The sequence below is a fragment of the Dipodomys merriami genome, unplaced genomic scaffold (genome assembly GCF_024711535.1).
Source record: "Dipodomys merriami isolate MVZ:Mamm:240054 unplaced genomic scaffold, mDipMer1.0.p SCAF_33, whole genome shotgun sequence".
Classification (NCBI taxonomy): Eukaryota; Metazoa; Chordata; class Mammalia; order Rodentia; family Heteromyidae; genus Dipodomys; species Dipodomys merriami.
In genome coordinates, this window is record NW_027204826.1 from 7,576,195 (window position 1) to 7,600,707 (window position 24,513).

A 24,513-nucleotide genomic window follows, 5' to 3' on the forward strand; every position below is an offset into this window, starting at 1 on the left:
ATAATAGAAATATTCGAGTATTATTTCCTAAACTCATTCAGGGAGAAATCCCAAATCCTACTTAACTTTAAAGTCTTTACTAATTAGTCAGGTTTCTTGCCAGGTCACAGAATGCACAAGGAAGCAGTGGAGGTTTGGTGCTAGTTAGCTTTCTGTGACTATAAGGCAATACTGAGATAATCAACTTCAACATAAAAAAGGTTCTGGCTTCTGGTTTTGAAGGTTGGTTAGCTCCCTTGATTTGGGAGCAAGGTAGTGGGAATATCAAATGGAATGAGCCTTCTTACCTTGTAGTATCCAGGGTGGGAAAGAGTGGAAGAGCCAGACTGACTCCCACTGCCCCTTCCAGCATATCCCCACAATGACCTAACTTGCTCCCCTTAGGCCCCGCCTCCTAAAACTTCCACTACCACCCAATAGGTGGAGGTCGGATGCCTTTAACATACAGGCCTCACACAGACATTTGAGGTCCTCACGACCCCTGTGGCACAGGTAGGTGCTTGTTTTCTTTGGGAACAGTTCGGGTGAGTCGCAAGCCTCCAACATCCAGCCTCTGCTTGGAGGCACTCACCAAAAACTGTCCTGGCTGGCACAGATTCTCGGTTGAGCCAAAAGGACACCTGGGATAAGATCACTGTCATGATGCAGGGCAGGTAGGTCTGGATGACAAAGTAGCCAATCTTCCTCTTCAGGTGGAAGTGAGCCGTCATGATTGTGTATTCGCCTGTAAGTATGCAAAAACAACTGCATGTTAGTCCCTTCAGGTGTGACGATCTGATCTTGTTCTAATCAGAGAGGTTTGGGAGCACATCCTTTTGCTCTGTCTTCCAGTTGCACGAGCGTTTGGGTTATTTGACTTAAGGAGAGGGTGGAGGAAGACGAAGAAGCTCTTCAGAATCCTTTTCCACCCTCCGCCTCTGAAGAGCTGCATGTGGATGCTTTCCCCAGAGAAAATCACATTTGTGTGCTTCTCTAATCCCTGGGTCACAATCTGTGCCTGGCTCCTCTCCCCATTGCCCTCCCCCGTGGCCGTTCCTGCAATCAGGATCTCTGGATTTAGCCTTTGGAGACAGACACGGAACACCTCAGAGCCCTGGTGTGGGTGGACAGAGTCTTCCTATCGCCCAGTGCCAGGGAGAAAGGGTAGCCATCATCTCTCCCCAGACTCTCTGCTCGCCCAAGTTCAGTACAGAACAGCCATTCGAGAGGCCCCGAGACCCTGGCCCTCCAGACACAGACACGGGGTGTCCTGGCTTTTCCTGGAAATCGGGGACATTTCCTGGGTGATGTCCCAGTGCCTTCTGTGGATTTGCCTGGCGGTGTGGGAGGCGAGCGGGGATCTCCCCTTCTTTGCGGAGAATGATGCTGTCCTGATGGTGAACTGGTAAGAAGCTGAGGTGCTGTGGGAGGTAGCGGGGCGGGGGGGGGGGGAGACCCCCGTGGATCAGAGGGGAGCTAGGCCTGCTGGACCACCATCGTCTTCACTAACACTTCCTGGAGAACTGAGAAGGATGTTTGGAGGAGGGAGGGCTAAGAGGGGCTGGTTGGAATTGCCAGGGGCGGGGGAAGCAGTCCTGGGATGATGGGGCGGGTCTCAGGGGTGGGAAGGGTCATCTGTTGGCTCGCTGGACAGGACAGGAGGATGTTGGAGGATATCCTGCTTGCGTACTGCGTCCTTGTCCGCTTAGCAACGCTGACCATGGGTGTTCTTGGGTGCTTTGCTTCTCAGGAGACTGAGGAGCCTGGAAGATGGATCACAGGATGTGATCAAACCAGAAAAAGGAGCCCAACGTCTCAGCAGTGCTAAGACAGGGTACCGTGGGCTGGAGACCCCAGAGCTGCAGGACAGGTGGGGCGGGGGTTGAGATGGATGGATGCAGCTGACTCTAATCTGGGAGAAAGATACAGGGGTGAAAAAGAGGAAGGGGAAGCAGAGGATGCCTAATGGCCAGGATGATTTTGGCCTCCATCTTAATGCCCCAAACACCGTTCTACTTCTTGAGCAGTGTTTGGTTCTGTTTCTTTTCTTTTCTGGAGGTATTGCCATCAGGTAATGCTTTAAAGACATGCTCTTTGGAGAATGTAAGTGAAAGACAGACATCTCAGGTTTGTTTTTTAAAAAAAGAAGTGTTGTACACAAAATAAAACCATTAAAAAACAAAAAGGCCCAAACGACTGTGGACAATTTCATGTGGTAGCATTCTGTCAGCACCACAATTTCTAACCCCAAACCTTCACCCCACCGCCTCATCCTCCATTTATGGATGGCTCCATTGCCTCTCCCATTGGCACGCTAACCAAATAACATTCTTCTGAGGTGTGGGCAGGGCTCTGATGGAGTGGTGGTAGATACGTGTGGCAACGTCTCAAGGTATCTGTGGTAGGACCACCACAGATCAGGTGAATGGTGCTGGCAGAGTTAAGATTCACCAAGGAAGGGCTGTGGGGCTGATGTCAAGTCCTGTAATAACCAGAGCTTGCTTTGCACGTTCCCTTTGCTATATGGTGAAACAGTGGCCCTGACTCTTCTCTCTCCCCTGTCACAGTACCATCTTTTTTTTGGGGGGGGGGGAGGTTGATCTTGGGGCTTGAACTTGGGGCCTAGATGCATTCCCTGAGCTCTTTTGTTCAAGGCTAGTACTCTACCACTTTGAGCCACAGCGCCACTTCTGGTTTTGGAGTGGTTGATGGGAGATTAAAGGTCCTGCGGGGACTTTTCTGTCCTGGGCTGGCTTCTAACCATGATCCTCAGATCTCGGCTTCCTGCATAGCTAGGATGACTGGTGGGAGTCCCTGAGGCCTGGCCACAAAGTCATTGTGATTGCTAGGAGCCAGCTTTGCCCTTTGCCAGGCGTTACCTCTCACCACAAAATGGGAAGGCTCGTGGAGGACAAATACACATTATTCCTTTGGACTTCTTGTCCAATCACACGGGACCTACCAAGTGAAATCAGGCTGGATTCCCTCTTTTTCAGAAAACCATTCAGAGCAGGTGGAGGAGGAGAAGGTAGCTGGCTGCATCTGTTTTCCCGCAGAGATTTCTGCAGCTCGGTATTACATAAGCAGATCAACACAGCGTCCCCGCAGGGCCGGCTCACACAGTGGCAAATGTCTCTCATCCACTCTGTGCCCTGGGCACTGCAGCCCTGGTGGGGGTATGGTGTGACCTCCTTCAATCCCGGCCTGGTAGGAGATCTCCTCTCACCTGTGCTGGTACTGATGTTCTCCGTGCCCACTGTCTGTCCCATGAGATGATACTGGTTCAATCTGGAACCGTCTTCTGCCACCACCACAGACTTGGTGGAACCATTGGTCCAGACATAAACAACTTCAGAATTAGGGTATGCATCTGGAAAGGAAGGGGCAGAAGCCGGCATTCACACAAATCGTTCATTCCGGATTGGAAAATACAAAGATGGTAATCAGAGTAGCAAGAGAGATGGTGGCCATGGTGATCGGGGAGGACATTTGCAAAGTTAGTGTTCAAGTGACACTAGAGTGTAAGATGGCCTGTCGCCCTTCAGCCCTTCCCATTTCAAAATGGCCGGGTGTGAAGCACTAGAGCCCTGTGCTTTGGGTGTGCAGATTCCCTCCCTCCCTCCCTCCCTCCCTCCCTCCCTCGCTCGCTTGCTTGCTTGCTTGCTTGCTTGCTTGCTTGCTTGCTTCCTTCCTTCCTTCCTTCCTTCCTTCCTTCTTTTTTCTTTCCTGCCTTCCTTCCTGCCTTCCTTCCTGCCTGCCTTCTTTCTTTTCTTTCTTTCTTCTTTCTTTCTTTTTTTTCTTTCTTTTCTTTCCTTTTTTCATCCCTCCCTCCCTTCCTTCCTTCCTTTTTCTTTCCTGCCTTCCTTCTTTTCTTTCTCTTTCTTCTTTCTTTGTTTCTTTCCCTTTTTTCATCCCTTCCTCCCTCCCTCCCTCCCTCCCTCCCTTCCTTCCTTCCTTCCTTCCTTCCTTCCTTCCTTCCTTCCTTCCTTCCTTCCTTCCTTCCTTCTTTTTTCTTTCCTGCCTTCCTTCCTGCCTTCCTTCCTTCTTTTTCTTTCTTTCTTCTTTCTTTTTTCTTTCCTTTCCTTTTTTTCATCTCTCCCTCCCTCCCTCCCTCCCTCCCTCCCTCCCTCCCTCCCTCCCTTCCTTCCTTCCTTTCTTCCTTCCTCTCTCTGTCTGTCCCTCTGTTTCTTTCTTTACTTTTTTTTGTTATTCATGGGGCTCAAACTCAGGGCCTGAGTGCTGTCCCTGATCTCTTTTTGCTCAAATCTAACTAACTCTCTCCCACTTTGAGCCATAGGACCACTTCCAATCTTCTGGTGGTTCACTGGTAATAAGAGTCTCCGGGACTTGTGCAGGCTGGCTTTGATCCACGGTACTCAGATCTCAGCCTCCTGAGTGGCTGGGATTATAGGTGTGAGCCACCCATGCCCAGCTCTTTTTCTGTGTAGCAAGGAAGTGAGCTGCAGCTCTGAGGCAGGGAGCCGGGGTCCCTGCAGCGCTCTGACTCTCAACCAGCCACTGTTCTGCGTGCTTCAGTCTATCTATGTGTAGAATGAGGGATGATCTCGGGTCTCGGTATGGCAGCGTGCCTCGCACAGTGATGTTTGTGTGTGGAGGACCGCCGACATTCCTACTTTCAGCTTCCCTCTTCCTCTTCTCCATGATACACAGCCATCCTGGGGCGGCAGGGTGGCAGGGCTGGCAGGGCAAACAGGTCCTGTGTCCCTGTCACACCTGCCAATGTGTTACCTCCCATGGCAAAAGGTACTGTGTAGATGGAACGGAGGTGATGGGCCTTAAAGGCAGGAGATTATCCCAGGTCACCCTGGTGGACCAATCTCCTCGCAATGCAGCGATGTCCTCCAGATGAGCAGGAGAAATGGTCTGTGCGAGGACGCGGGGGCATCATGGATCTTCAAGATGGAGGATGGGGGAGGCTAAGACGTGATGGGGGGCCGTGTGTGTGTCTCTGAAAGGTAAGAATGAAAACCGTAAGTGGTGCTGTGGCTCAAGTGGTTGAGCACTAGCCTTGAGCTGAAGAGCTCAGGGACAGTGCCCAGGCCTAGAGTTCAAGCCCCACAACTGACAAGATAAAAAACCACTATAGAAATAACACGTGTGTGTGTGTGTGTGTGTGTGTGTGTGTGTGTGTGTGTGTGTGTGTGTGTCTATGTGTTGGTCCTGGGGAACTCAGGGCCTGGGCACTGTCCCTGACATTTTTGGTAGTTGAGTGGAGATAAGAGTCTCAAGGACTTTCCTGCCCGGGGAACTATGAATCATGATCCTCAAATCTCAGCCTCCTGAGTAGCTAGGATTACAGGGGTGAGCTACCAGTTCCTGGCTCCTTGTGTGTTATTTTAATCTGTTAGGTTCTTCATAAGTTGTTACAGAAGCAATAGAAAATCACAGTAGGCAAGCAAAAATGAAAGACCCTGTTCTTGAGAAATGTGTTCTGAAGGAAAGAGACAAATATCACACATGCACACATACACACATGGTAGATAGATAGATAGATAGATAGATAGATAGATAGATAGATAGATAGATAGATAGATAGCATGAGATATGGCAGTAAAGTTCTTTGTAGGACTGAAGAGGAGGAGGCATCATGTCCTTGTAATTGCTACTGTTTTGAGACAGAGTCTTGTTCTATTTCTGAGGTGACCCTGGATTTCACTTTGTAGCCCAACTGACCTCACTCTGCCAATCCTTCTCCTACCCCTGCCTCCGGCTGGGTTTAACAGACTGATGGGTATGATGGTCCACCTTGGGAGGCAGAATCTTAAGTGGGTTGATCCAAGCCGGGCTAACTTAGGGGATCCAAAGAATGTTCAGGGTTCAGCCCTGTGGCCCTGGGGAGTAAGACAGTCCCAGACAAACTGAACAGCAGGTGCAAAGAGCCAGGGGCATGCCCGAAATGCTGAAGGAAAGCTGGGCATGCAGTGAGATGATGTGAGGGGAGGAAACAGGGCCTCAAGGCCATTAGAAGGCATTTCGTTTTCAGCTGAGCCAGAAAGACACAGAGGATGGGATTTAGGCCAAGACCTGACCTCTTCTAACTTAGGCAATAAAAGAACCATTGAGGCTGAATGAGACAGAAGCACAGGGCGCAAGACGGGAAAAGACAGAAATAAGAGGGTGACATTAAAGTCATCCAAGAGCCAGTGGGGAGCAGAGGTGGAGGAAGAAAGGAAGTGTATGCTTTCCCTTCCTACCTTCCTTCCTTCCTTCCTTCCTTCCTTCCTTCCTTCTTTCTTTCCTTCCTTCCTTCCTTCCTTCCTTCTTTCCTTCCTTCCTTCCTCCCTCCCTCTTTCTTTCTTTTCCTTCTTTCTTTCTTCCTTCCTTCCTTTCTTTCTTTCTTTCTCCTTCCTTTCTTCCTTTATTTCTTTCTTTCTTTCTTTCTTTCTTTCCGTCTTCCTTCCTTCCTTCCTTCCTTCCTTCCCTCCTCCTTCTTCTTCTTCTTCTTCTTCTTCTTCTTCTTCTTCTTCTTCTTCTTCTTCTTCTTCTTCTTCTTCTTCTTCTTCTTCTTCTTCTTCTTCTTCTTCTTCTTCTTCTTCTTCTTCTTCTTCTTCTTCTTATTCTTCTTTCTTTCCATCCATCTTTTCTCCCTTCCTTCCTTCCTTCCTTCCTTCCTTCCTTCCTTCCTTCCTTCCTTCCTTCCTTCCTTCCTTCCTTCCTTCCTTCCTTCCTTCCTTCTGTCCATGAATCTCCATAGAAGCTATGCTCAGTTCATACTGCAGGTAGATGTTGAGCAAAGCTCTTATCAGGCCTGTTTTAATTACCATGACCTTTTGTCAGTGTGTGTATGTGCCAGTAGTGGGACATGAACTCAGGACCTTAAGCATTCAGCCATCCTTTAGCATTTTCTGCTCAGGGCTATGTCACTCTACCACTTGAGTCAAACCTCCACTTCTGGCTTGTTGCTAGTTAATTGGAGACAGGATTCTCGAGGACTTTCCTTCCCTGAGCTGGCTTCAAAGGTCAATTCTCTAATCTCAGCCTCCTGAGTAGCTAGGATCGTAGGCATAAGCTACTAGTGCCTGACTAGCAGGACCTTCTGTTGTCAAGTTTAGGGAAAGTGAAGCTGGGTTTCCTATGAACAGCGCTCAGTAGAGTGCTGATGTCATGGTTTTCGTCTCTCCTGGGGATACGTATGTAACATGGATGGTTAGAGTGTTCAAGGGGCTGGAGTGAGTGGAGTGGGTAATGTTGCTCTCTTTCTTTCTTGGAAAGTGGCCTTGTACATGTCTGCTCACATGCTTTGCTGGGCATGTACCGTGAATCGAGCCTCGTTATAGTACCTGTGAGCTGTCTATCCTTTTCCGATGATGTAAATGTTGTGGTGCCCTGCCTAATGAAAGGCTGTACAACTCAGGATTTGAGCAGAACAGCCATGATGGATTCTGGCCAGGGTAGAAATGTGGATTGGGCAGAGAGGAGGTTTAATGAGGCAGCATCGCTTCAGCAAGGAGCAAGTCCCACTTCCCGCCGTCCCCAAGCTTTCTCAGGCCCATTCCGTTCCCTTTGTCCTGGGACCCTGGCCTGGTCCTGGGACCCTGGCCTGGTCCTATCTATTCTGCCGTCCACCTCACACCAGACACACCGCCAGGGCTGTGCATCTGGCCTTTGCCAAGCGCTCCCGGAGACAGGAAAGAGGCATTAGAAGTTTATTGAAAGATAAGCTTTCATGGCTCTTAGAGGGGATAACTGGGGTGAGATGCACAAATCTGACAGCTCAGAAAGGAGCCCAAGGCTTGGGTCAGAATAACAAAGGACTTTTTTTTTTTTGGTCGGTTGTAAGACTTGAACTCAGGGCCTGGGCGCTGTCCCTGAGCTCTTTTGCTCAAAGTTAGTGCTCTATCACTTTGAGCCACCACGCCACTTCTGGTTTTCTGGTGGTTCACTGGATGTTAAGAGTCTCAGGGACTTTCCTGCCTGGGTTAGCTTTGAACCACGATCCTCAGATCTCAGCCTCCCGAGTTGCTAGAATTACAGGCGTGAGGACCCTGGCACCCAGCTGGCTTTTGGTCTCTTTAGCTGGGATAACAGGAATGGTGACTTAGAGAACCCAGAAATACAGGGTTTTCCTTCTCCAAGTGTGCATCAGCTGAGTGAGAAGAATGGAAACATTTTCTCTACAATCTATAGGGATTCATACTTCTCCCCCTGGGGTTGACACCATCTGATTTTTTAGTATTGCAAACCCTAAGTGCAAGTGGCTTATGGTATATACACTCAGATCTTTTCTTTTTTGGTCAGTTGTGGAGCTTGAACTCTGGGCCTGGGTGCTGTCCCTCAGCTCTTCAGCTCAAGGCTAGCACTCTACCACTTGAGCCACAGCGCCACTTCTGGGTTTCTGGTGGCTGATTGGAGGTAATAGTCTTACGGCCTTTCCTGCTGGGGCTGGCTTTGAACCACAATCCTCAGATCTCAGCCTCCTGAGTAACTAGGATTACAGGCGTGAGCCACGGATGCCCTGCTATAATCAGATCTTATTTGTATTGCCTTTTAGAAATCAGGAAGTTGGTTTTTTGTTTTTTTTTTTTGTTGTTGTTGCTGTTTTTTTTGTTTTTGTCAGTCATGGGGCCTGAACTCTGGGCCTGGGCGCTGCCCCTCAGCATTTCAGCTCAAGGCTAGTGCTCTACCACTTGAGCCATAGCACCACTTCTAGCTTTTTCTACTTACGTGGTACTAAGGAATTGAACCCAGGGTCTTATGCATGCAAGGCAAGCACTCTACCACTGAGCCACCTTACCAGCCCTCAGGAAGTTTTTACTGACTAGAAAGGAAATAAAAAATAATGACTGTCTGCACTGGTGGCTCATGCTTGTCATTCTAGCTACTCAGGAGGTGGAGACATGAGGATTGTGGTTCAAACCAGCCTAGGAAAGAAAGTCCATGAGACTCTGATCTCCAATTAACAACAAAACAAGTGGAAAATGGAGTGTGAGTCAATAACTAGAGCACTAGCCTTGAGCAAAAGGCACTCAGGGACAGTGCTCAGGCCCACAGTTTAAGCCCTAGGACTTGGGAAGGAAGGAAGGAAGGAAGGAGGAAGGAAGGAAGGAAGGAAGGAAGGAAGGAAGGAAGGAAGGAAGGAAGGAAGGAGGGGAGGGAGGGAGAGAGGGAGGGAAAAAAAAGAACCCTCCAGTTCTAATTTAATTGACTATATATTTTCGTGAATCTAGACATTATCACATGACTTAATCTAATATTTAACTCATTATTCCATGAATAAAATGAACAAAAAAAAATTTAGGAACTATTTCCCCCCTCTCCTTTCAAATCGTTTTCATCCGTTTAAGCACAGGCTTACAAATGGAAGCAAGCTGTGCTATTATCTTTCAGGAACTTTCTTTCAGACTAGGGAGTCTACCTCTAGAAGCTAGGGCTAATTTTGTTTGAATGCTTGAGGACAGAGGCAGCAATCACAGAGATGTCTGTTAATTCGCTTTTGCATTAGAGAAACCAGGAGCATGTGGCTCATTAGAATAACCACACATATTTGCATTCCTTTGTCTCCTAATAGCAAAGAATGGAGGAATTGGGTAATTTGAAACTCATTATACTCACACATTTAGCTTCTGCACGGCTGGTGGTACTAAGTGAACAGTTGACTGAGCATCTATTGTTAGTAAATCAAAAAGGAAAGAAAGAAAAATAAAGATAGAAAGGAAGGGGCAGGCACTGGTGGCTCATGCCTGTCATCCTAGCTACTCAGGAGGCCGAGATCTGTCTGAGGATCGTGGTTCAAAGCCAGCCTGGGCAGGAAAGGCCATGAGACTCATCTCCAATTAGGTATCAGAAAACCAGAAAATGGTGCTGTGGCTCAAAGTGGGTGAACACTAGCCTTGAATAAAAGAGCTCATGGACAGCGCCCAGGCCCCTGAGTTCAAGCCCCACAACTGACCAAAAAAAAAAAAAGAAGAGAGAGAACAGTAAGAAAAACTTTTAGTTAAGTATTTCTTTCCCACAATATATGTCTAAGCTGGTGTCAGTTTCTCCTGCCTGTAATCTCAGCTACTTAGGAGGCTGAGATCTAAGGACAGACAGAAAAGTCTGTGAGATCCTTAATCCTTATCTCCAACACCAAGGTCCTGAGTTCAAGTCCCAGTACGTACATATATATATATATGTATATATACATACATGCATACATATGTGTATATATATACATATACATATATATACATATATTCACATATACACATTTTAAAAATTATATAGCCTAATTTAAAAACCATATAAGCTGTGGAAAGATGGTATTTGCATAGTTTTCTAGCTCATGGTCAATTGTATACAGATACACTTTGTAAATAAAATCCTTCTGTTCATTTAGTATATTCTAGTAATGATATTAAATGGCAAATAGAAATAAATGATACACCTCAGTATTGACCAAATTCATCTTTTTTGTTTGTTTGTTTGTTGCTGCTGTTACTAGGGCTTGAACTCAGGGCCTCTGGCTCTTGCTTGGCTTTTTCCACTCAAGGGTGTAACTCTACCATATGAGTCACAGAATCACTTCTGGCTTTGGGGGTTTGGTAGAGATAAGCGTATCCATGGATTTGTCGGCCTGGGCTGACTTCAGACTAGCGCTCTCTAATCTCAGCTTCCTGTTGAGCCAGGATCCTAAGATTGAACTACCAGCATCCAGCATCATGTAGTAGAGTGCTAGCCTTGAGCAAAGAACCTCAGGGACAGAGCCCAGGCCCTGAGTTCAAGCCTCAGGACCTATACCAAAAAAGCATGTTTGTCACAAACTGAAAACTGCTTTTGAGTTACCTGGCCTACACAATATCACTGTTAAATCCAGGGATCACAGTAACCTGAATTCATTTAACCAGTGACCACAGAGACCCCCACAGCATAGCAAAAAAAAAAAAAAAGTAAAATAAAATCACCATTCACTTTCAACCTTTCAATTTTTAAAAATCAAATAAACGCATAATTTTCATACACAAAGAATGGCATCAAATCAGACCATGTAGCTAATTTTCCTCTGGGTCTAGGAACAATTATTCTTCCATGATTTGACTCATTTGGAGCAAATAATTCAAATAAACCCTGGTCACAAGCTTGTCCATGCTACCATTCCCCTCTGATAAATGTCTACCTCTCTGTGGATCACAGTTTAACAAAAAGATGAAGAAGGAGGAGGAGAAGAGGAGGAAGAGAGGAGGAGGAGGAGGAGGAGGAGGAGTAAGAGGAGGAGGAGAGGAGGAGGAGGAGGAGGAGGAATTATTATTTCCATCCAATCAAACATGCCTTTCCTCATACATACATATCTCCCTTAATTCCAACAGTGTCATTAAGATGACAGGGAAAAAAATGCAATAAAACCCCTGGGGTCAAAAAGGCTCCACTGGCTGAGCTGACAAAGTGACTTCCATGAGCTAAGCAAACATTCATTCTGCACATGGGGTAACATACGACTCCCCGGAGCACTGGAGAGGGAGCAGAGACCAAAGAGAGGCTTTTCACCTGCGACATGGTGAGTCACATTACTGCGTGCTCACTGAGTTTCAGACAGAGTTGCCCAGTCTGGCTGGCCGGAAGAGCCGAAAGGAAAGATCTGGAACCCTTGGAGCAGCCAGTATTTGAACCAGCTGGAAAAATGAGATGTAAAGTCCGTGAAGGAAAGGAGACGCAGGAGGGAGCCCCAGAACTGATGTGTGCCCAGGGTCGTGGGCTCTGCTCAGATCTCTAACTCCCCCCTGCTCCGTGCGCTGGCATGCATGGAGAATAAGACTCCCTGGATTAATGAAGAATAGACACAGCCCTAGCCCAGCTAAGACAAGACACTCTCCTGACATTTCAGCCTTTGTTTACTGAGGAAAGACAGTCTGGAGACTGAACTCGGCCAAGTTAATTGGTTATATCTATCTGTCTGTCTGTCGCTGACTATCAGTCAATCAATCACGCTCTCCATCTATTCGTCTATGATCTATGCACCTATCCATCACCTATGAATCTCATCTGTCTATCTATGCATCTATCCATTTACCAACTATCACTGATCTGCTTATCTAAAGTAAGAAAAGAATATATACCCGAATTACATCACACTATGCTGTTTCATATGCACCATATCAAATAATCTATAAGCAAGCAAGTCCAGATAGAATCTATATAACCTATATCTAGATGTAGATATATCTATATATCGATATAATCTGCATATCTAATAATCTACAAATAATCTAAATATAGTCTATACTAATCGAGACCAGAGTCTCTGTGGTGTAACTGAGTGGCTCATACATCCCACATCCAGATTTTCGAGGGACAGATTTCTGTATTACCTCACATCCTCTCTCTCTCTCTCTCTCTCTCTCTCTCTCTCTCTCTCTCTCTCTCTCTCTCACACACACACACACACACACACACACACACACACACACACACACACACACACACACACACACACGCTCAGGTACCTCACAAAGCTAAGATACCAGGGGCGAAGATAAAAACCAGGAAAATAAAAGAGGCCTGGGAGGTCAAGGAGAACAGATAAAGAGTTGGAGCTGGTAGCCAGCGTACTCCTATAGTCCTTTCCCTGATAGCTCAGCTCAGTTAAAAAAGGGCTGAGAAAACTGAGATTCTCCCTAAGGAGGAGAAGACATAGACACAGCCCAAGTGTCCAGTGCCCCGACTTCTCTGTGGGCTACCCAGGACTGTCTGTCTGTCCATCTGTCTGTAGGACTGCTTTGTCTCAGAGCTCTGATGTGATCCAGAACAATCTTGTCTCCCTGGGACAGCGGTCACTGACTCCTAGAAGAAGGCAGCAGGTGGATCGGACTCAGAGCCAGACACTACAGTGAGCCAGAAGAATCTCTCCGTGTCTCAGAAGGAAGGAATGGCAGGATGGGGCTGGGGCTGTGAAGACTTCATCTTTTCGGAAGGCTGCCCTGAGGCACATGGCCTAATCTCATCTTTTCAGTTCTAAGTCTCTGTGCTTCTGCTGCTCACACAAAGAATGGATTGGAAGCCATCTAGGGGGATGATCTGTCACCTGGGAGGAGGAACCCAGACCAGGCTACCAGGAGAAGAACTGAGAAAAACACCTGCAGGGGAGCTCCTTCTAGATTGTTCTGTGCCTCCAGTCACCCTCTGTATGCTGGAGAAGCTGGTGTGGTCTTCTCACCCAGCATGCACCGCTTGTGTTACACGGAGCCTTCCGCGTGGACCCTCTGTCTTCCGAGTGGGTGCAGCGTTCACACCCCCCACCCGTGTCCCCACGGCGCCCCGTAAGAGCAGAACTTACAGCTACCAAATTTCAGAGGGCAGGCGTGGGCATCCATGGGAAAGTCCTCCAGCTGCATGGGGCACTCGGCGGAGATGGTCAGGCTGGAAAAGAAAAGAGGGAGCGCTTCATTTCCTTTATTTATTACTGATGGATGGACGGATTGATCGATCGATTGACCTTTTGGTCAGTTGTGGCACTTGAACTCAGGGCCTGGGCGCTGGCGCTGCGTTTTTGTTTTGTGCTCAAGGCCAGTGCTCTACCCCTTTGAGTCACAACGCCACTTCCTGTTTTTTGGTGGCTCATTGGAAATAAAGAGTCTCACAGACTGTCCTGCCCCCAGGGCCTGGCTTTGAACCTTCATCCTAAGATCTCAGCCTCCTGAGTAGCTAGGATGACAGGTGTGAGCCACCAGCACCCCACGGAGATCTTTATTTTCATTTGTAAGTTTGGTTTTGTTCACATCTATGTTAGACCAGGCTCCCCTGCAACTCACAAGCCTCCTGTCTCCTCTTCCCTTTCACTGGATTACAAGCTTGTACCACCAAGCCTGGCTGGAGATAAAAATCCTTCAATAACTTAGTAATGGGCTCTTTCCTGAATAGCCATGTCATCCCAGAAAGCCATTGGAGTATTTATTTGATCAATCTATCTATCTATCATCTATCATTTATCTTTCATCTATTAGCTATGTCTGTATTTATCTATTATCTATCTGTCATCTATAATCTATGTATTATCTATCTATGTATTATCTCCATTGTCTGTCGGTTTGTCTTTTGTATCAGTATTGGGGCTTGAACTCAGGGTCCTCAGACTCACTAGGTTTTTTATTCAAGGTTAGAGCTCTACTATCTGAGCCACACCCCCACATCCAGCTTATTGTTAATTAACTGGAGATAGAGTCTTGCAAACTTTTCTGCCCAGGCTGGCTTTGAACTACTCTCCAGGTTTCAGCTTCCTTAGTAGTTAAGATTATAGGTTTAAGCCAGTGCCATCTAGCCGGATGCTTATCTGAATTAATATCTTTTATCAAACTGTCTGCACTGTCTGTAAATTACATAAGCTTATGCTATAGATGAATATCTTTCAGAGATAATGCTTTAAGTCAAATCCACTCAGGAATTTTGTGGCTTAGTGAGTGTGCACACGCATACATACATAGATCACTGCTTGAATAATCATTTCCAGACACCTTTAAATTTTACTTATTCTTTCTTTTTCCCCAGCCCTTATTCACCATTATTGAAGCAACTTCCCTGGCAAGGCTGAAATGAATGCAGTTTGAAAAATAACGTACAGGCTCAAAAGTGCAAATGTATAGAATAAACCCATGGTGAAAGCTTTACCACAGTCTGGCTGCTGTCATTGTTCAATAAGCTTTTGTGGGCCTGAACAGTAAATGAACTTGTGCTTTAAGAGCAATCTCAGCCAGGTGCTTGTGGCTCACACCTGTCATCCTAGCTACTCAGGAGGCTGAGATCTGAATATCAGTGTTTCAATCCAGCCCAGGCTAGAAAGTCTGTGAGACTCTTAACTCCAAAGAACCACCAGAAAACCAGAAGCAGAGCTGTGACTCAATGTGGTAGAGCACTCACCCTGAATAAAAATAGATCTCAGGGACACAGCCCGGGCCCTGAGTTCAAGCCCCACAACCAACCAACAACAAAAAGTAATCTCCCGGTACAAGCTTATTATCTTTTTCATTTAAGCCTAGCCTCCCAAATAATAGTATAACAATCAAAGCCAACAATAACCTGGTGTACTGTGGTGATAATGGCTGCATGTAACCATAGCAACCACAGCCAGGTCTGATGCTAGTACCTTGGAGGTGTAGGGAGGAGGAAACGTGGGCATGGATAGTGTTGCACAGCTAGCCTCACGGCTGTGAGCAGAGGTCTGGGAGGAAGCTTGATCAAGGAGGGGGAGACAAACAGATGCAGAGAGCAGGGTGGGCAAAAGCAGCCATGATATTCAATGTAGATACGGGAACTTGGACGCAGGTGAACAAAAACTCATCGAGGGGAATGGGCGGGGCTGGGGGAGGCGGGAGAGAATGATGGAAGGGACAAGAATGTGGATGGAGATGCATTGTGCTCCGAAACTGACTGGTTGAATTGCAACCCCTGGGGACAACTACTTAAAGATTATTATGTAATTGGTTTAACAATGAGAAGAGGAGAAAAGAAGAAGAGAACACTGGCAATAATGCATCCTATGGTACTCCTCTGGGGAGTAGGATGGACCTGGGTGATTGTATTTTAGTTACCTCCTGTCCCTGTTTACATTTTAGTGAAGAAATTCTGTTACTTATACTACAGCATTGACAACTTTTTTGACTCCCTTCAAACTGGCCATTGGTACAATATCTGTGAACCTGAGTTCTGACCAATCAGAATGAGGAGCACAATTAGTGTAAAACTTGGCCAGACTTCCTGCCAAGTGTGCCTGCATATTTGAAATTTTTGCCAGTCACACACCCTTCTGCAAAAGCCAATGTTTCCTTGTTTAATTCCTTTGGTATCCTTATTCCTACCTAGTACCCCAATACCCCAATACATTTTCAACAGTGAAGCCCTCATTGGGCACTGAATGGATTTAGTGACCTGACTTTGGACTTACAGTCTTCAAAGCAGTGAGCTAAATAAATCTCTTTTACTTTGGACTTACAGTCTTCAAAGCAGTGAGCTAAATAAATCTCTTTTCTTTGTCCATTACCCTGCATCCAGTATTTTGGTATAGCCCCAGAAAATGCATTAAAAGACGCCCCTGTATGTTCCTCTAGACTTCCTTTTACTAATTAGGTAAAATTCTACATCACATTCATGAGCTGACCTCCTGGTCCTTGTTTTCTTTTCCAACAGAAAAGGAAACCAAAATACAAAACAGTGGACTTTTAGAGTTGTTGAATCATTGAATGTTGTCATAATAGCGCCTTTATCTAGTTCTAGTTTTATTAAATCTAGATGTTGCCAGAATGGAAATGAAGTCAAAACCAAACCAAACCTTTACTTCTTCTCTAGTTAAAGCAGATTTACTATGAAATTGGGTGTGTATTTCACATGTGATCATTGCCGGTCTGGGTAGTCAAAGTATGCACCGTTTGAATGAAGCTATGGGATGTGAGTGGAAGTGGGTGGGGAGGGGGTTGTCTTTCTGGTGGAAGAGAGGAGATTGTCTGTTGCCATGGTGATGAGGGAAAGTCCCCAGGGATGGAGTGAGTCCCCCGAGGGCTATTAGTTCAGATGAAGTCCTCCATTTGGGAAGAACTTTTTCATAGTATCCTCTCCTCTCTCTCTATCTCTATATATGTATATATACATATATATAATATTTGTATAATATATTACTGTGTATTTATAAGAACTTATTAAGTTACAGAAGAAAACTGCAAATATCTACCATTTACATGTGTGTGTGTGTGTGTGTGGTATGTGCAGGTAAGTCCTGGGGCTTGAACTCAGGGCCCAAGGCACTGTCCTTGAGTTTCTCCCCCCCCCTTGCCCCGCCCCCACTCAAGACTAGTGCTGTACACTTCTGGCTTTTAATGAGTAGTTTATTGGAGATAAGAGTCTCAAAGATTTTCTGCCCAGGCTGACTTTGAACTGGAATGGTCAGATCTCAGCTTCCTGTGTAGTTAGGATTACAGGCATGAGCCACCAGCACCCAGAATTTACTTATAATTTAATCTGGTGTTTGGTCTAGAGTGTGGATATCTATACACACACACACACATACACACGCATACACACACATACATATATATTCTATTTGGTATATATATACATATATTCTATTTGTTCTTGGTATATAAAGCATAATAATTTTATAGATGACATAAGAGCATAAGTATTTCACATATCACTAATATCTCCATGTTATTAAGACCTTAAGAGGCTAAATTTTAGGACAGGAGCTCTTGGCTCACACCTGTAATCCTAGCTACGCAGGAGGTTGAGATCTGAGGACTGAGGATTGAAATCAGCCTATATGGATGAGTCTGCGAGACTCTTGTAACTCCGATTAACTAGCAGAAAGTCCAAAGTGGAGCTGTGGCTCATGCCAGTCTGGAGTGAAAAGGTTAAGAGACAGCACCCAGGCTTTTAATTCAAGTCCTGTTACTAGCAAAAAAGGCTACGTTTTTCATTCTAGCATGCATAGATGTATGTATCAGAGTCATAACAATTAATAAACAAATATCAGATGTTTACATGAGGTTTTGTTTTGTCAGTCATGGGACTTGAGCCTGGGCACTGTCCCTGAGCTTTTCACTCAGGCTAGCACTCTACCACTTTGAGCCACAGCACCACTTAGAGTTTTTGAGTGGTTAATTGGAAATAAGAGTCTCACGGGACTTTTCTAGTCAAGCTGGCTTCAATTGTTGATCCTCAGATCTCAGCCTCCTGAGTAGCTAGGATGACAGGCGTGAGCCACCAGTGCCCAGCCTGTTCACATGATTTTACAGAATTAAGAATCTACAACTGCTGGCCACTGGTGGTTCACGCCTGTCATCCTAGCTACTCAGGAGGCTGAAATCTGAGGATCACTGTTCAAAGCCAGCCCAGGAAGGAAAATCCATGAGAAACTCATCTCCAATTAATCATAGAAAAAGCCAGAAGTGGTGCTGTCACACAAGTGGTACAGTGCTAAGCCTTGAGCAAAAGAAGCTCAGGGACAGTGTCCAGGCCCAGAGTCCAAGGACCAAGAATAGCAAAAAAAAAAATATTTTGGGGATGAGTGTGCATATGTGTGTGTGTGTGAATGTATGGAAGTGGTGTGGTGTGTGTCTGTGCCTGTGTGTGTGTGCGTGTGTATGGTTCAGGGAACAGGAGAAAAGACAATGCCCAAAAACAGACATTTAGCTGGATCTACTTTAAAAAGAAAAAAAAAATCACCTCTTTAAAATATTTCCAGAATAAAAAACAGAGTTATATGGACAATTAATAGCTCAATAGGTGCTATTATTAGAGAGACGTGTTGATTATTTTATTCTAAGGAGCTCATTGTTGAGAGCTCTTTAGAATTTGAATCCCAAACCTCCAATGGTATAGACTTCATCCATGACAGATTTTTTCCCCGTCTCTAAAAACAAAACAAATAAAAGAATGATTCAGAACATCCCCCCAATAGCAAATCTTTCAACCTGAATAATAAATTTAAAAGTCCTGTGCCTTTCAATACCCTAACAATGGCCTATGCACATGTCTGTAGTCGAGAGAAGCCTCCTTCCTATTCACGGGTTCTTTGAAAGGCACCGTCTCCTCCCCTGTCCTCCTGGGGAATTAGATCAAAGTCCTCTGCAGAATGAAAGCCAGTCCAGCCTTCAGCTTGAACCCTTCTTAGATCAAGAAAACTAAGCTGGGCTGGGAAGGTGGCTTAGTGGTAGAGTGCTGGCCTAGCATGCATGAAGCCCTGGGTTCAATTCCTTAGTACCACATAAAAAATAAATAAAAGAAGTCAAATTAAAAGGGAAAGCCTTTTCTAAAAACAGAAAGAGAATACAAGAAAAAGAAAACAAAGCCTCAAAGCTCCAGGAATTGTCCTGTGGTGAAAATCCACTGACTTACTAATAGATCTAGCAACAACCTTTTTCTTTTATTCCCCCCCCCCTCCCCCAAAGGTCCTATTTATGTTATTACTTCCAAACTTTTCCCAGGCCCAGAGTTCGGGCCCCATAACAGACCAAAAAACAAAAACCAAACAAACCAAAAACCAAAACACACACACACACACACACACACACACACACACACACACACACACACAAGCTGCACCAAAGTCTGTTAAGACAATTCAAGCAGTAACTTATTGGAGAATAATGTCTCCTTTCTGAACAACATTTTAATTTTCAAATCAGGAAAATGACATCCTGTAAATGAAGATTATTGCTCCAACTTGGATTTGTAGCATTCTAATTGATGGCCTGGATGACAGCTCACAGCTAGAAAACATGTCAAAATGCTTCAGACTTGAGGCTCGCTCCCGTTGGTCACGCTAACTATTCAGGAGTCTGAGATCTGAGGATCAAGGTTCAAAGCCAGCCCAAGCCAAAAAGCCCACAGGACTTTATCTCCAATTAACCAGCAAAATAAATAAATGAATGAATAAATAATGCCGGGCACTGGTGGCTCACGCCTGTAATCCTAGCTACTCAGGAGGCTGAGATCTAAGGATTGCACTTCAAAGCCAGCCGGAGCAAGAAACTCTGTGCAACTCTTATCTCCAATAAACCACTCAGAAAACAGGAAATGGTGCTGTGGCTCAAGTGGTAGAGTGCTAGCTTTGAGCTGAAGAGCTGAGGGACAGCGCCCAGGCCCAGAGTTTAAGACAAAATAATCACCAGCTGTGATCAAGAAAGCTGAGTGAGAATGAGAATGAGAGGCCTAGAGTCCAAGCCCAGTACACACACACACACACACACACACACACACACACACACACACACACACACACACACAAAGTTACTGTTATCTACAATTGGAGGCTTTCAGACAACATTCAAACGATTCCTATTTCATTTGGACAAGTAAAAGAATTCCATGCTTTAAATAATCTGTCACTGAACTCTCCTAACTGCCTTCTTTGTTAGACATGAATGGAAGCTGTACAACTTCCTTTAAGCCTGACTTCCAGATTTCACGAGTTGTTTTCAGGCCCAGTGGCTCATTTGCATGTTTGAATGCAGTAGAGCACTCTAGGAGATCAATCACCAGCCTTACATTGGCTCACATATTCCCTTCAAGCTTTGGACTGTGGCTCAGTATTTTTCATTCCCCCTCCACAGTTTGGAACATAGAGGTTGGCAATTCTTATTGAGGTAGAGATGAGAGGGGAAAAAAAGCTAGTATATTTCTAAACCAAAACTCAAAAACTCGATCCATCTACTTTGATACGGTTTTCTCCTTTTAATACTCCACATCCCCTCCCCCCCTCAAAGGCTTGGCCATAATGAATGGGAGAGGAGGACTATTTTGTGAAATGTTTATGTGTATGTACATACGCCTAGCCATCAATAAACTCCAATGGATCAAATGTGGGGAAATCAAGGCAAACCTGAAAAAAAAGACATGGCTGCGACAGGTGTAAATAGACTCCGTTCTTAAAATGAAATTCACACATTCAAGCAGAGAGCATCGAGACACAATGGTACCCTGCAGAGAAAGAGCATATGGACCAAGTATTGGGATGAAACAGACCAAGCTGGTATCACTCAAAATTCTGGAGCCTGGGCTAGATAGGGTGTCTTATGCCTGTCAGCTCAGCTACTTGGGGGTCGGGAGATTGGGAGGATCCTGGTTCAAGGCCACGGCAGGCAAACATTTGCAAGACTTCCTTGTTAACAATTCCAGGCTTGACGTCTCATTCCCATTCCCACGTGAGAAGTATCAATAGAAGGATCCTGATCCAAACCACCTGGGCATAATTGCAAAGCCATATATTAAGAAAACCAAACAAACTGTTGTCTGGGTGGCAGGGATTAGCTCTCTGCTCAGTGGGAGGGCCTGGGAGCTGAGGAAGGCCTCTGATCCTGTGGTGTGGACGGGAGCAGCCTGCAGACATGCAGCGTGTTATTTAGGTTTTCAGATAACCCTGGCTTCCTTCCTCTCTGTGTGTGGCCACAGCGCCACCTAGTGACAGTGGCCACCAGTCCTGCTGGCTGAATGGTGAGCACATCTTGGTCTTGGATTTAGATGGTAGTACAATAGGAACAGAAAGGAGAGTCTGGGAACTTCGATTTTATGGGTGGGTAAACTCCCGTTCATTCATTTTCACCGGCTCTGTTTGCCTGATCTAAGACTGGGGATAATGTTGACGACAGAGTCTTAGGGTGCTGAGCCCACATCATCATCATCATCATCATCATCATCATCATCATCATCATCATCATCATCATCATCATTATTTTCTGGGATTGGGGACTGAATTCACAGTCTTGTTTTTAATACGCAAGTGCTCTACCACTTGAGCCAGATTCTCCCCTCTTTTTTGCTTTAACTTATTTATTATTTTAGTTATTTATTTTTTGTTGTTGGTCATGGGGTCTTGAACTCTGGGCCTGGGTGCTGTCCCTCAGCTCTTCATCTCAAGGCTAGCACTCTACCACTTGAACCACAACACCACGTCCAGTTTTTCTGGTGGTTAATTGGAGATAAGAGTCTCAGGGACTTTTTTTGCCCTGGCTGGCTTTGAACCACGATCCTCAGATCTCAATCTCCTGAGTAGCTAGGATTACAGGTCTGAGTGACTGGCGCCCAGCTTTTTTTTTTTTTAAGGATAGAGTCTTGACCTTCCTCCCCCACCCCCCTATTTGTGCGTCTTGTGTCGCTGAGATTACGGACATATGCATCTCACCCAGTTTGTTTGCTAAGGTGGCATCTCAACAGGGAGAATTATATCACCTGAAAATTACAGGACACACACATGTATAGAGGATGCACACACACACACACACACACACACACACACACACAAATATATATAAAGAAAATTATCTATATGTGACATGTACCAAAATATTCCTGTTGATTCTCTTTGATCTTGACAGCATACCTTATAGTTTCTCAGTTATTTTAAAATTCACATTTTGTTTCTTGCCATAAAATAAGAGTTCCCTTAAACCTGCGAGATTCATCCAATGTTATCTATCTGCTGGCTCATGAAAGTGGTTTTTAACTGGACACAGCGTAGATAGCTATTTTTGGTTGTGTGTGTATATGCACACATCTCCCGTGTCTAGTTAAACATTTCTACCTGTGTGCCACAATGTCCTTCACGTGCATTTTCCATAGGTCAAACTTTCAAGACAGTATAAGGAATTCCCTTCAAGTTCACATCCACCCAACCAGATGTGACCCACTGCTAACCAAACATGTGACTGTGGTGCCCTCTTGTGGCTATTCAGGGAGCATGCACATGTTCAAGCAGTCCTCCAATCAGAAGAACAAACACAAAGCAAACCCTGTGCTTTCTGAGGCACTGGTGTAAACCGTCCAAGGATTGGAAAGCACTAAGTGCGCAAAGTTGAACTTAACTCCAATGTTCACACTGGCCTGGGCAAGGTGGCCATGGGTGGAAGAGCCCTTTTGTTTGCTGAAGTACACAGAACTATGTGGTTCTAGCAGAGTGTGCATTCCTTTAAGTCCTGGCTTGGCTGTAGTTGTTTCCTTGCTCCCGAACTCTGAGGGGCCTTACTGTGCCCCCAGGGCTCAAACTCCAGGGGCATATTCCCTGTGGAGACACTCACCATCAAGCCATTTCTCAAGAGCTTGCACGTGCAGGCAAATATGCAAATGTGAGAGCCTAGAGCTTGCTCACCCATTCACCAGAGACAAGACACCTTGAGATGCTGGGTGCCAGTGCTGGTGGCTCATGCCTGTCATCCTAGCTACTCAGGAGGCTGAGATCTGAGGATCATAGTTCAAAGTCAGCCCAGGAAGGAAAAGCTGTGAGATGCTTCTCTCCAATAAACTACTCAGAAAAGGCTGGAAGTGGTGCTGTGGCTCAAGTGGTAGAGCACCAGCCTTGAGCTAAAGAAGCTCATGGACAGCATCCAGGCCCTGAGTTCAAGCCCCAGGACTGGCAAGCACGCACACACACACACACACACACACACACACACACACAGATACCTGGAGACATGCCTACCCTATACAGCAGAAGTTTGCCTATCAGGCTCACAATGATTACTTAAACAACCACTATGTTGGCTGCCTATGATGACAATCACACCAAAATCCTGGGTGGGCTAAAGCCAAGTTCTGGGGTCAGCACCTTTATCTGCTCAGCATCCTTAAAATGAAAGCTTGGATCTGGCGACAGAAGAGGAGAGAAACTGCTCTGTGGAGTCCTGAACCCCCAGCATCATGTTTGATTCACACTCTAGGGACAACCCTGAAAGACTCCACCAGAAGCTGTTCAGTGCAGACGCCCTGCAACTTGCTGTGATTTGATTTTTTAATATTTTTTAAATTTAAAGATGGTATGAAATATATATGCATTCAGGAAAAGTCATTCATTGCCACTAATGGGGCTTGAAGTCAGGGTCTGGATACTGTCCCTTAGCTTCTTCACTCAAGGCTCAGGGCATGCTCTCTCATGTGAGCCAAGCTCTGTTTCCAGCTTTTCAGTGTTTAATTGGAGATAAGAATCACGCTGGATTTTCCTGCTTGGGCTGGCTTTGAACTGTGATCCACAGTTTCTCAGCCCAAGTATCAAAGTTTGTGGGATTCTTATCTCCAAAGAATCAACAAAAAAAAACCAGAAATGGAGATATAGTTTCAGATATAGTTTCAGAAATAAGAAGAAGAAGGAGGAGGAGGAGGAGGAGGAGGAGGAGGAGGAGGAGGAGGAGGAGGAGGAGGAGGAGGAGGAAAAGAAGAAGAAGAAGAAGAAGAAGAAGAAGAAGAAGAAGAAGAAGAAGAAGAAGAAGAAGAAGAAGAAGAAGAAGAAGAAGCAGCCGCCGCCCAAACCTTGAATGCAAACCTAAGTAAGAGCAGACACAGTGGGAAACCAATGTTGGTGATCAAAAGCAATGTCCTAATAGATACCTTTGGGTATGATGCTTAGCCAGTGTTTCTGCAAAGTTCCTTATGGCGGTTATTGTCCAGACATGACTAGCAAAGTAGCTAGCTATTGTTTTTATAAACCCTGCCAGTCAGCCTTCTATTACTGCCACGGATACCAGAGCTAAATCAACTTATAAAGACAAAAACATTTTTTTGTTTTTTGGGTTTTGTTTTGCCTCACATGGAAATTTCAGAGCAATTCCCTATTGCTCTCGACAGGGAGCAATAGAAAGGTAGAGGAGGCAGGGTCTCAAGGTCGTCATCAAGGCCACACACCCAATGACCTAAAGACCTCCCAGCTAGGACTGCCTCCCCATAGCGCCCTCTAGTGGATCAAGCAGTGCTGAATGGCTGACTCTGTCCCACATCCCCCTGGAAACACACCATAAATGCATGGGCTACCATACACACTCATCACGTGATCTATATCTCCACCAGTGATCATACTGCCCTTTCCCTGCCATTACTACATCAATAAAACACTGTCACCCTATGGCTCTAGCTCTAGCTCATTAAAATCCCTTACGCTTTGAAGAAGAACCATTTCCACTTCCCAAATGTTGCAGAGGACTGAAAAAGAAAGCTCATTATCAACTTTGCAGCTCATTAGCAGACTTGCTCTGAATACACAACCACTCATTACTTCCGACAAGTCTCTCTGGCTTCCCTCTGTCCCAGGCTGCCTTCTGGGCATGACACTCTGAATGGGGAGGGAGGTGT

The 24,513-nt window shown here is 45.6% G+C and overlaps 1 protein-coding gene across 3 annotated transcripts in view; it reads right to left on the reverse strand.

Annotated features, from left to right (window-relative positions):
- The window catches only part of Gabra5 (gamma-aminobutyric acid type A receptor subunit alpha5), a 58,980-nt gene that overhangs the window by 9,159 nt on the left and 25,308 nt on the right, over window positions 1-24,513 (reverse strand). For all 3 annotated transcript variants that reach the window (XM_070043067.1, XM_070043066.1, XM_070043068.1), the window contains exons 7-9: window positions 13,250-13,332; window positions 3,206-3,349; window positions 572-724 (exon numbers count right to left, since the gene is read on the reverse strand). In XM_070043067.1, coding sequence (XP_069899168.1) covers window positions 572-724; window positions 3,206-3,349; window positions 13,250-13,332 — 380 coding nt within the window. The remainder of the gene's footprint in view (window positions 1-571; window positions 725-3,205; window positions 3,350-13,249; window positions 13,333-24,513) is intronic.